Source organism: Anabas testudineus, chromosome 6 (genome assembly GCF_900324465.2).
Source record: "Anabas testudineus chromosome 6, fAnaTes1.2, whole genome shotgun sequence".
Lineage (NCBI taxonomy): Eukaryota > Metazoa > Chordata > Actinopteri > Anabantiformes > Anabantidae > Anabas > Anabas testudineus.
The window spans coordinates 3,200,271-3,212,749 of NC_046615.1; the positions used below are offsets into that span (position 1 = coordinate 3,200,271).

The 12,479-nt window shown below is 41.3% G+C and overlaps 1 protein-coding gene across 1 annotated transcript; it reads right to left on the reverse strand.

Annotated features, from left to right (window-relative positions):
* Positions 1 to 474: 474 nt before the first annotated feature.
* LOC113166460 (ovochymase-2) lies at positions 475 to 10,896 on the reverse strand. Its single transcript, XM_026366597.1, has 16 exons — positions 10,717 to 10,896; positions 10,497 to 10,594; positions 9,856 to 9,953; positions 9,410 to 9,582; positions 9,213 to 9,308; positions 8,945 to 9,123; positions 8,619 to 8,820; positions 7,571 to 7,603; positions 7,316 to 7,406; positions 7,055 to 7,188; positions 6,079 to 6,216; positions 5,541 to 5,665; positions 5,361 to 5,454; positions 5,134 to 5,265; positions 3,964 to 4,065; positions 475 to 799 (listed from the first exon to the last, which is right to left on the reverse strand). Exons 1-16 carry the CDS (start codon positions 10,796 to 10,798, stop codon positions 627 to 629), a joined length of 1,950 nt encoding a protein of 649 aa, XP_026222382.1. The 5' UTR covers positions 10,799 to 10,896; the 3' UTR covers positions 475 to 626.
* Positions 10,897 to 12,479: the final 1,583 nt, after the last annotated feature.

Below are 12,479 nucleotides of genomic sequence, written 5' to 3' on the forward strand. Positions count from 1 at the left end.
ACAATGTGTACCTCTCCCACCACCATCTGAGAGCACGGTTTCTGAACAGCTGTAAAAAGTAGCAGCAGCTGCATTTTAATATTTAAATTTTTTATTTAAATTTTTTAATTTACTCTTTATTTTGTTATATAGTTTCTGGAGTGTAGCCTGGTAATCTGAATAAAAAATCATTTGGTAAAAAGAAATATGCAAGTTTGTGTGTAAAGGAGAAAACGCTGGCAGCATGGCAGCACAGGAGTATTTTGATCTAAATGCTTTAACTAGAATGATAATGCTAACACTTTCCTATTAGCACATTAACACAAATTGCAACTGAGGCTGATGGGATGTTTTGCCATAATTGGTCATAAACCAAATTCTTGACTTGGTGGCTACATAAAAATGCCAGTGATTGGAACAATATGTAATTGGTTGACTGGCCAACAGACAAACTTGGTTTTAAGGAAATATAAGGGACACCACCACGCATGAATGTATGAATGAAGATAATTTAATCATAGTCTGAGACAATAGATTTGTTCAGTATACAAAAAAAGGTTGGCAAGGCTGTAGATTTCTATTCCACAACATCAGTCCTGATCCCAGCTTAATGAATAACCTCTGTACCACCAGTGTCATTCCACATATTACACTCTCTGAATGTATTTTTGTGTAGAGGCCTCCTTCCCTGAGGATTCTCCACTGTAGTCTTCATCATCTGAGTTCATGTCCATATGCATTCTGGGATCCTGTGGGATCCTCTGATCCACGTCACCCCAATACTCCATGACTCTGCTGCTGGACTGCTGCACATCTGGACCTGCTCCATCCAATTCAATGAGACAGAGGTTATTATGTGAGGGATACGGTACACATAGATGAAAAAATAATAATAATGAGCAACAATAATACTGTAACACTGCAGTTCAGCTACAGAGGAGACACATATTTACTTTTGCCAACAGAACAACCATAACTTCATCAGATGACTGAAGTCCCACCACACTGTGGTGAACATGTACTTTATTTGAATGAAATGCAAGAAATGTAGAAATCAACACTGGAAAAAATGACCAGAGAAGGCAGAAAGCTCCTTCTTGCCTTGTAAAGGTAGCAAAAAGATACGTGGAATCATGAATGGCTAAATTCCTTTTACGTGTGTCCACAGCCTGTAGACAGTTTATGGGTATGCCTGTTTCAAGGTTTCTGAAATATAAATGCAATGACAAGCGAAAATGCTGCTTTGGTTGGTTCCTCATTGCTGTCATAACAGGAAGCTGTCATAATTGAAGAATCAGTTCTCTACTAAGAACCAAAGGAAACATTAGAGTAACTTATAATGACACTAATTCACAAGGCTGACCTGGTGTTAATGTTGTGGTGGACAGGGATCATTCAGGTCACCCAGGACATCCCCTGGCTACCCAGACTGTTTTTCTTAATGTCTTGTGAGTACTGTTTTGATGTCTTGGAGCCCCAATGACTCCATTCCCTCATACATGGGATTATATTTGAAATATTATTTACTACATCTTTTTTTGTTTTCTTCAAACAGCTTAACTTGTGGTTCAGAGAAACGGTCAGCAGATGGCGCCATGTAGCTACTGCTATGCTTCATAATAATAATGTAAAAAATAATAATACACAACACATCAAACTTCTACATCTACGTTTTTCTACTTATTAGGCAGGGTTATCACATCCATATTGTAGGGTAATGGGAGGGTAACTGCCATGTGGGGGAACTAACTTGTTACTGGATCAGTGCTCTGCCTGTTTATAATGTAGAGAAACATTTAACCAATGACGGATCACATTTTTCATTTAAAGTAAGTTCTTAATAAATGAATAATTAAGCAGTGAAGCAACAGTTTTCTGCATTTGAATATTATGATTAAGAGGAATTAGAGTGAAATAATTCCTTGTTTGGGGGAAACACACGAACTGCATAGCCACAACACTGGACGTCTTGTTGCACCGTGTGATATTCATCTGTGTCTGGTGGATACTCAGTGTGTTGTGTTCAGTGGCACTCTGACAGGCTGGTAAAAAACACAGTTACTGTCTTTGTGTAGCTCTGGGCCCATTTGTTTTATAACCCGTGTTCTCTATTAAGTAGATTATAACATAAATGTAGAGAAATCTAAAGCAAATACAAGCATTGCATGCTGACTCTATACACTGCAGGTATCTAATGTGACATTTTACTTGACTGTAACACACAGAGACTGATGACAAACAGCAGCCCTCCATACATGATGTAACTAGTAATATCCAGAATAAGGGAGCTTCTGTTCTGAAGTTGTGTGGACCCGCAGCTTGCTGTCGTTACTCAAATGAAGAGCTTCTGTCATTGTGCCCATGTTTGTCCCCCACCTCAAATATACATTTGAAAATGAGGGATTGCGTAAATATTAACCTTTACATGGAGTTTCCAGATACAGGATACTCCAATCCTTGAAACACATTTACTGCATCACCTTACTTCCATTTAACTAACCCTGTGCACCAGTGATGATTTATGTTAACTTACTTTAAAAGAGGATGCTTTTATTTTATTTTATTAGATTTTAATACAATAAAACTACATTTACATATATTAGCTAATATGTGATCATGGCAATGACATTTAGCATTGTAGTCTTTATGTGAACCTTCATCTTGAACGCACCAACAGAAACAAACAGAGTTGTATTTATAGTTTACCATGAATTCGGCTTGTGTAGATTTTCTTTTTACTGTTATTAAAGTTACGCTTTCATTGACAAATATTGTATCTACAAACTACAAAAGGGAGTAGACTCATTAACTGTACAATTTGGCCACGCCCACTCTGAGTTAATGCACACCTTTGGGGGCGGAGCTTCCAGTCTCACAGTGTGACAAGAAAAAGATCACAACAGCGCAGCAGCACCGTCCCAGAGGACCTGAGTGTGGTGAAGATGAACCCTGGAGGCATGCACGTACACACATGCACACACACACTCACGAAAACCATGATGAAAACAGCCAGAGAGAACTGAGTGGTGTAGAACAAAACAGAGGGAGAAAAGAGACAGAAACAGACCAGACCTAAGTCAAAGGAGCACGGCTTCATAATGAATTATTTAAGAAGAGCTGAAGTTCATGACAGGTAGCAGTAGATGGAAAATAGACAGAAACAACAGCAACAGAAAACCTTGTTCTCAGTGGTTAGCTGTGTGTTCTGTGTGTGTGTGTGTACTCCCAGTAGAGATGATGAGAGTACAGAGTACAAATGGGCTGGGGAAGACATTTCAGGCACATTTGGAACATTCAAATCCCAAACTGAAATGTAGGATAAACGATACCTACTGTACTGTTCTGTATAGAGCCAGTTTTTTTTTGTCTTAATGCTGAAGCTCTCATTCTCCTTTAGAGGAGCTGATGAGGGAACCTCACAGCTCCACAATGTGTTAGTTCAGCGACACAAGTGAGACGTTTCCTCCCCCATGGAGACATGGACTGAACTATACTTATCATTTTTGGAACAGCGTGCACTGAGAAAAGAGAAAACAGTCTGATCTGTATTAAATATGATACATTTACACTTGTTCACTTCAGCTTTTGGGACTTTGTGGCTGTGGGGTGTTTGCTGGAGCATTTGTGCCTGTCTGCTTATATGTTGTCGAGGGCTTCTCACATTTCAGCTCCGACTCCAGTGTTACATGTCCCATTGCCAGCCTAAATGCCACTGAGGCTGCTTTGTTGGGTCCAATAAAACGCTTTGCAAACATAGAGAGGAATAAACATTTGTTTATGGTGACCACGATTCAGTCAGGGAGCTGAATTACCCGTACACTTACCCCCTGTGCTGTTATGCATCAACAGTTTCCACACGTCACCACTGCAGCAGCTGAATTTCCAGTTGGTTGCATAAGGAGACGAGTAAATCTACTAACTGAACTAAATGTACAAACTGTAAGTCAAATGCAAAATGAAGCAAGTACTGAATAAACCACAAACCGTATGTTGTTTTGTGTGGCTGCTTCTCTTCCAGTGCATCTTGTTGAATTGTCCAAATGTCTCTCTGAAGCTCCACACCGGGTCTGTCCTCACTGTGGAGGTCTGTAGAAAAAGAGGCAAGGCGGATTTGTGTTTGATTACTCCCCACGTTCTGTTAGTGTTCAGTCTGGGTATTGTGTTTTAATATTCCAGCATTTGTACTCGTAAGTTAGTGAGTTGTTGATGTGTTTGGCTGAATCTGGGAACACACACACACACACACACACAAACACACACACACAATCAATCCTGTACATCTCAGCGGGCATCCTGTTGCTTCTGCAGCAGTGAAATCATCAATAAATGTCAGTGTGCCACTTTCATTGGCAGCCTCAACACAACCATGTGGTATGAAAAGTAAAATGTGGAAGACTAAGTATTAGGGCTGTGTATGGGCAAGAATCTGGCTTTGACGCATCACGGTACAGGGATTATGATTGAATGTATTATGATATATTGCGATACTGCAGGCAAGGAAATATATAAAAAAAAAATTCTACTTTAACCACTATAACTTTAACACCACCATATGCAGTACGAGTTTAAAAAAATTACTTTTTTGTGCAGTCTGAACATCTATTTAGTCCTCGGGAGTATGAACACTACACAAAATGAACTGTCTGCCACAAATCTTTGCATGTAAACTGTTAATTAGCAATTGATGGAGTCCAATATTACAAACCAACTGAATTAAAAGCATTCCCTACTACAGAAAGGAAAGATGATGTGACGGGACTGTAGCTATTCCTGATTGCGCCACAATAACAGTATCTAACAAAACATTTTTAGTCCATAGAGGGTTTGAACGTGTGGTGCTTCTATCAGATGAGACACATGTGTTGCTATTACACCAAAGGGGCTTAAGAAACAGTGTAGCAGCATAGCTGTTGATGTAGTTAGGGTTACACCTCCTCTTCTAAACTAATGAGTCACACTCATAAACATTACAGCTAAAGTACAGTCATGGCTACAGCCACAAGGATGATGATGCCAGTGTTATTGAACATAATAAGACAATAAGGCCTGAAACAAACCAAGAGTCATGAACTTTAGTTTGCAGGTTGTCTGATTCACACATCGCTTCACTAGTTGGGAAAGAATGGAGCTCATTATCATATCAAATGCACGTACCTGTATGACTGATAAATGTTAGTGTGGCCCTGAAGCCTCTGTGCGTGATGCTGGCGTCTGAAGTGAACTGAAGCACCATGATGTTGTGGTAGGACAGGACAGCAGGAGGAACACTGCCACCGCACAGCAGCGCTACACAACACATTGAAGGAACTCAACTGACATGAATGCAGCAAAGATGCAAGAGATAGGACGAGTGAGTTATGATACGCAGTCATCCACCCTACCTAGTTCTTCTGTTTGTTCCACGTCTCCCAGGACAGAGAGAGAATCATACAGACATGTGTCTGACTCCTCCAGATCCATGTCTACAAAGTCAATCTGAAACACAACACAATGACCTGCCTTTGGTGTATGAAAACCATGAAGTAACTATATAATATGAAGGGTGGAAGCTGTGAATCAACCTTAACAACATGACCCGGCGGAGCATAGACGACCCAGCGGACGACACAGTCATTACTGTAGGACTGTGGGTAATTTGGGCTGTGGATAACGGTCTGTTCTTCAACCAGAACAACTGTCCCACATCCTGATTGTGCAAACACACACACACACACAAACATGCCATATTACTATACTTTCAAAAGACAAACCAGTCCAGCACAAATATGCACACTGATGACAAAAGACACAGTGTGAGCAGCTGAGCTCATCCTCCATCCTCCACAGCTACTCAGCACACATCTGTGTTTACTGCTTGTGTGTGTATGTTCTGCAGCTCATTATTGTGTCATGGGAGATCTGCCTGCATAACATCCAGGTTGCTTTACAATCCAAACAGAAGACAAAGCAGAAGAGGACATTGTGTTATGTGTATACAATATGTACCATATCTGTAGGATACACACCAGGCAGTGTGTCTTTCTGTGATTCTGTACTGTGTGTATATATATTTAACTTGGTTTTACAGACACATGCTTGTGTGTATGATGCGTTTCCCACCAGGATCACCGTGTCCCTGGACGGCACGGTGCCTAATGACAAAGCCACTTCCTGCTCTGCTAATGTCAGAAGAGAAGACAAGTGTAGCAGTCTGGTTTAGAAGCACTGTGCCGGGTAGGACACTTCCACAGAACATCCCTGTAAAAACAAAGAGACAGGTGAAAATTCAGAGGGTTGTGTAGTTTTGTATGCGCTATATTTGCATATGTTGTCTATGTTTAGGCTTTTAACGTATCCAATTTCATCATAGTGGGTCTAATTTTTAGAAGTTGTAAAACAGGGTCTTTGTCCTCTTCCATTAAGAATAATGGGTTATAGCTTAATTTATAGTCAGTTATGTAAAGATTTGCATTTTGCGCACAGCATCTCAGCATTTTTGTGTCACACCAAACTGAGACCCAGAGCGTGGTGGCTAAACCCGACCCAAACTCAATGCAGTTGAGTTTGTATCTAGTTTTTCTTCTGGAAGAAACATAGCCACTTATTTTATCTTACATATTTTAAATTAGACTGAAGAAAAAGCATGGATACACACAGTCCACCACTATTTCCTGCTTTTATTCCCCCACCCAAAGTGTCGGAACAGTGAGGCCAGTTCCTTTATTTCACATTTGAGTTTGATATCAAAAGATGACGATGAAACTTTTCGACTTTTATTTCCAGGTGTTTATTTCTGGATCTGACAACTTAGGAGATAAGGACCTTTGTTGGAACCCACCCCACCAATTAGGTAAGATGTTGTAATAGGGCGGCTTCTCTAGCTTTTGTGTACCAAACAATATAATCATGGTTTTAGTTCAATCTTCTGGAGGAGTTATGTAGGAGCAGGTTGAGCATGACTAAAACCTTAGAATGCTCAGACATGCGATTAATATGAGATTGATTATTAGGCCCTATGTCTCTAAAACACTTAGATTATTAAACCTTCACTGTCAGCATTATGGTCTATATGTGTAAATGTGTGTTTGGGGCTCACCAACAGGTCTGTGGGATCCTGCTGAAACAGTGAGTCGATCGTAGCGACAGTGAGAGTCGTTCTCCAGCTCAAAATGTTCAAACACCAAAAGAATACTATAACCAGCAGGAACACTGATACTCCACAAACACAGCCTGAGGAGACACACACACACACACACACACACTACTACTGATGTGGTTGCAAAATGTTACTTAACATTCACTTAATCTAAAACTAAAAATCAGTCACTTCTTTTCCAGGAGTTAAAAAGTCACTCACTCATTGTTGTCATAGTGATTACCAGGGAGGGCGGGGTTTCTGATTATCCTGTCAATGTCAGTTACAGACCCATCTCTCACGCTGCAGAGTCCTGACACACACACACACACACACACACACACACACACACACACACACACACACACACACACACACACACACACACACACACACACAGTACTGCGTACATCAAAGAATCCTGTGCAAATGATGAAATATAGATGACTTGCTGTTATGAGAGGAAAAACAACTCACTTGAAGAAGCTGTTCCCCGCTGCTCCTCATCAGCTGAAGCAAACACAGAGATATGATGAAGAAGAAAAAATGGAAATCTGTTTACAGTAGTATAAATGCTACTGTGTTTTTTAACGGTAAGAACCAATACAAACACTTACAAATATAAAATATACAATACAAATAATAAAGACGAACAAAACTGACAGGGTTTCCCTTCAAATGTAATGACTGATCTGAATGTTTACCATCACAATATAGATGAATCAATAATCAGTTTATCATTTTTTTACATTATTAGGCATGCTGACAAATAGTGCACATTGTCTGCAACATAGAATATTATATCACGTTCAGGCAGGTTGGTGATATTGTGAAGGTTCAAAGAACCTTCTGAATCCTCAACTGCTCTAAAGAAGCTGCTCTGACTGCTGTCTCAGTGAATGTTTTCATGTTACCAGCTGATTAAAGACACCATATTATGCATAATTTGGGGCTTATGTTTTATTATGCTGCGTCTCTGCAGAAACAGTTTTATTCCAAATTGAAACAGCTTATTCTTCTAAAACTCTACAGTACTATTTTTCACCCTCTGACGCTGTTTGTTTTAGCACCTATCTCTTTAAGGCCTCCCTAAACCCAAAGTCCTTTCTCTATTCTGATTGGCCAGTTAGCAAAAGACCTGCCACTGAGCCACGCAGAGCTTCCCTGCAGACAGGAGTGTGTACTTTGTTGACACACAAACCCAAAACAGTGGTCCATTTATGACTCTCAGGAACATGTTGGGAGGGTCCAGGCTCAGGGAGCCTCTGGAAAGTCGTGCATCAGATTGCACAGAGCAGACAGAGACACATGCTGTACTTGCTGCTCACATTTTGGAACTTTAGTGTTGTCTGAGGTGAACAGTGAAGGCACATCTAAAACATACCAAGAAGCATCATACCGCTTTAAATGACTATGTAGAGTTGGTCTGCAACACTTGCAACCTTGTTTCAACCTCAACCTCAGACAACTGCTCTATTAACTGAACTACTGCCACTCATCTAATGATAATCATATCATAACCCACCCTCTCGCAGCTTACGCTTGATCCAGGGTAGGAGCAGCCTGACATCAGTGAAAACCCCTGGAGATCCTCTTCTGGAAGGCGGGTGGATGCTGTTGTTTCCCCAGCTCCGACCACATCCCTTACCCCAAGAAGTTATGCCCAGCACCACCCAGAGACCTCTGCCTGACCCTGCTGGACACACCAGCGGGCCCCCTGAATCCCCCTGAAGACAGGTTGCAGCAAACGCTATTTGTAGTAATGTGATGATGGTTTAGGTGGAATCATGCATTTAAACAAAGTGGACTGTAGCCTAATGGACAAACAGGCAGGTGTTTTTGTTTTTCTACCTGACAGGCATCTCTCCCTCCTCTCTCGGGCCCGGCACATAGAACGGTCATGGCTGACTCAGGTCGGACTAGTGCCTGGTTCAGAACTGAACTTTTCACAGTCTGGAGCACATATTTACACTTGGCTTGGTCCACCAAGTTCAACTGAACCTCTCGCAGTGTCGCAGGAAGACGCCCCCCTAATAGGATAGATTGAAAGTAGAATAGCTTAGGGAATAGAAACTCTACTTTACTTTAACAGTTTGGTAGGAGACGGAAAATGACATACTTTCTTTTATTTTGCCCCATCCACCCACAATGCAACCGGTTTCAGGAATGATTTTCTCATCAGGCAAGGGTAGACATATTGGCTGGATGCGCACCCCTATTGTAAAAGTCAGTGGCTTAACAAAACGTAACGTGTGTTAAGATGTCAGCATTATGGGATCAAACTAAACTAGGCTAATCATTAGAATAGAAACCTGCCCATTTTGATGTGTTGATGCAGCTCTACCAGAGCTATGTCATAGCTCATAGGTGAAGTATGATGGTACTTCTCATGCACTGAGACAGACTTGACATGAAAGACTTGCTCGTCTTCATCGTCCACTCTGCGGTCGAACTCTCCTGCTGCCACAGTCACGCCACTGAGAAACTCTCTGGACAGACAAAGAGTGTTGAATTTAACAATCCAGGTCAACAGTCCATTGTTATTGTGAAGGTGCTGTTCTGTGGCAAACTGGCTCTTCTAGTTGCTCATCCAGTTCGGACTGGTTGGGGTCTAATTTGAGTCTTTTGGGTCACAAGTTGCCAGAGAGCAGCACTTCAAAAACGAGAATATGCCTTTTTAGCAAAAAAAAAAAAAAAACAACCTATAAGCTGTAAAACAAAAGATATACAATAGCTAGAGGGAGCACAAGCATGAACATTACTTTGAGACTGATCCAAAGCAGTGTGCAGCAGTCATTATCCAGCGGCCTGTCAGGATCGCACCTCCACAGAAATGAGAGCCCTTGAGCCGTAAGGAAACCTGTGAGTTGAATGTACAGATATTCTGTTTTTCCACAGCTGAAATCAAATGGATACAGTAGAGAGCAGAGAGAAGAACTGGGATGTAGCTAAATAATCACGTATCGTTTATCTACATTATTCATAGTAATACATATTACATAGCTTATCCCTTCATTGGGGTGGCGACAGCACAGGGTTTTACAGCTCCCCAATAATGTCACTAAAAAGGTTATAGTCACTTTCAACCTGCTCCTCTAGATGACTGAACTCAAAAGTCCCCTGGTTCACTAGAACCATAGAAACCAAGCTGAACATTGGTGAAGTCACTCTCTATGGGCGGCATTAAGCCTTAAGAGTCAGGCTGGTAAAACCGGTACGACAACCACTGCTATTACTTTGAATACTTGATATGAGTGTGAGTCAGTTTATAAACCAGTGTTGATTCAGTAGAAAGTTTATTTAACTTGTAGCTGAACGATATTTCTGTGGCGCTCAAGAAGTAGCAGCCGTGGCTAATTTAATTGGTTAGACTGCTTGAATAACAGAATGGTCTGCCACTCACCAGCCATGGGTGTGATCCATATGTGGCCTCCGTCCCTCCAACCACCCTCAGAGAGTAGAACATGGGGCTCCACACCTGAGGAGCGCCACACTTTGACGCTGGCAGACAGAGACAAAGTTCTCAAACCTCCCACTTTTATTCTGTTGTCTGTATTTAAGCACACGTTAAAGATACTGTACAGACCTGCCTCCAGCTATTTTGCATTCCCCCTACGGCTTACCTGGTTGAGCAGCATAAATCAGCCAGCCGGCGTTTATCCAGAAACAGAGAGCGATCACAGCAGCAGCAGCGGTGGTGTTCATTGCTGACAACAACAAGACTGGGTGCTACTGAGGAGACAAAATGTTTTACAAAGTCTTTTGCGCGAGTGTAAATGGATACTCATTAACGAGCCAGTAAACCCTGGCAGCGGGCATTTGGCATGTTCAAACGCCACAACAGAATTCACTGCAGAACCCACTGTCAAGGTCAACTGCGGCGTGGTGAGTTCAGCTCCTGCCATAAAGACACAAACATCCCAGCTGCTGTAAAACATCCAAAGACACAAAAAAATGCAGACCAAGCTCCAACATAGGCTGCTTGTTACCTCTGCATATGTGAACCACAGGTTTTGGTTTCTAAACCCATATTTCATTTTGTTAAGCTTTAGGTTTACAGCAGTGTGACTGTGACCCGCAGTCAAACAGCTCCTGAAAGCCACACAATACCAGACAATCTGCGGTGGTCAGTGTGACCTTTGAGGCAAAGCTTTACTAGATGTGACACAGGAAACTGAGCTCTGTACTGGACAGCTCTATCTGCGTAAAGACAACAGCATGAGTCAGATGTAGCTGAAGCTGCTATGTATCATATTAGGGAGCAGGTGGTAGCCTCATTTAAATCTAGTATCCTTGTATTCTGGATGGTGTAGTGGTAACATTGCTGTCCTCCATGCAGGAGATCTGGGTTTGAATCCTGGCTGTAGCCTACCACCAGTAAGGGTCTTTAGGCAAAGACCTCCTTAAGTTTATTCTGACTTTAACTTGTAAACTTTGCATATAAGCTCTGATAAATGGCTAAATGGAAATGTATTCTTAAAGCAGTCGTGCTAATATTCTTACTTTGTGTGGTGGTGTCTATGTCCTGCATTAACCTGAGAGGAGCTGGCAATTTTCCTTTAATACTTTTAGCTCTGTTAGTGAAGACAACGCAGTGGGTGTTACCACAAAACACATTTTTCTTTAATAGGAAGCAGGATATATTTTGGTTACATTTACATTTTGTCATTTAGCAGACGCTTTTATCCAAAGCGACTTACAAGTGAGGAACAAGGCAAGCAAACAAAATCTAAGTCAAGAAGAAACAACATCAAAGCAAAGTGCTATCAAAAAAGTGTTTCTGTTTCAAGAGATGTGAGAATGAAAGGGTAGAATTTTTTTTTTTTTTTTTTTTTTTTTTTTTTTTAAGTTTAAAGGAAGATGCGGAAGAGTTCTGTTTTCAGCAGTTTTTTAAAGATTGCAAGTGAGGTGGCTGAGCGTGCAGAGATAGGCAGCTCATTCCACCATCGTGGGATCACTGAGCTGAACAGTTTTCCTTGGTGTCGACTGTGTGGTGCTGGTACCACCAGCACCACACAGGTTATATTTTGTTTTCAGGCCACGTAATATCTGTCATTCAAGTTTTCACCTAAGTGCAGTAACACTTCTCAGGTAACATGTAGACACATTTAGAGAGAGCACTGGCAATAATGCCTTTCTAGGTCTGCTGAAAGAACAGCATCATAATCTAAATGATGACTGTTAGGTTTTAAGGACATGTGATATACACAAGTCTACATGGACTCAGATTTAAACGCATTGTACACTTGGGGAAGCAAAGCAAGCTCATAAATATAAGCCTGACTTTACTTGCTTATAAAGGTATAACAGTTTAAACAGTTTTTAGTAGCATTGGTAGGAACATTGGTAGGATTGTTATCTGGGGGGGACCATAAAATCCGGTGTA

Coding starts and splice junctions, on each gene's coding strand:
- LOC113166460 (XM_026366597.1), bottom strand. CDS start 10,798: ATGAACACCACCGCTGCTGCTGCTGTGATCGCTCTCTGTTTCTGGATA. Junction 9,583..9,855: donor TGCTTTGGATCAGTCTCAAA/GTAATGTTCATG, acceptor TTGTCTGTCCAG/AGAGTTTCTCAGTGGCGTGA. Junction 7,407..7,570: donor GCGGGGAACAGCTTCTTCAA/GTGAGTTGTTTT, acceptor TGTGTGTGTCAG/GACTCTGCAGCGTGAGAGAT.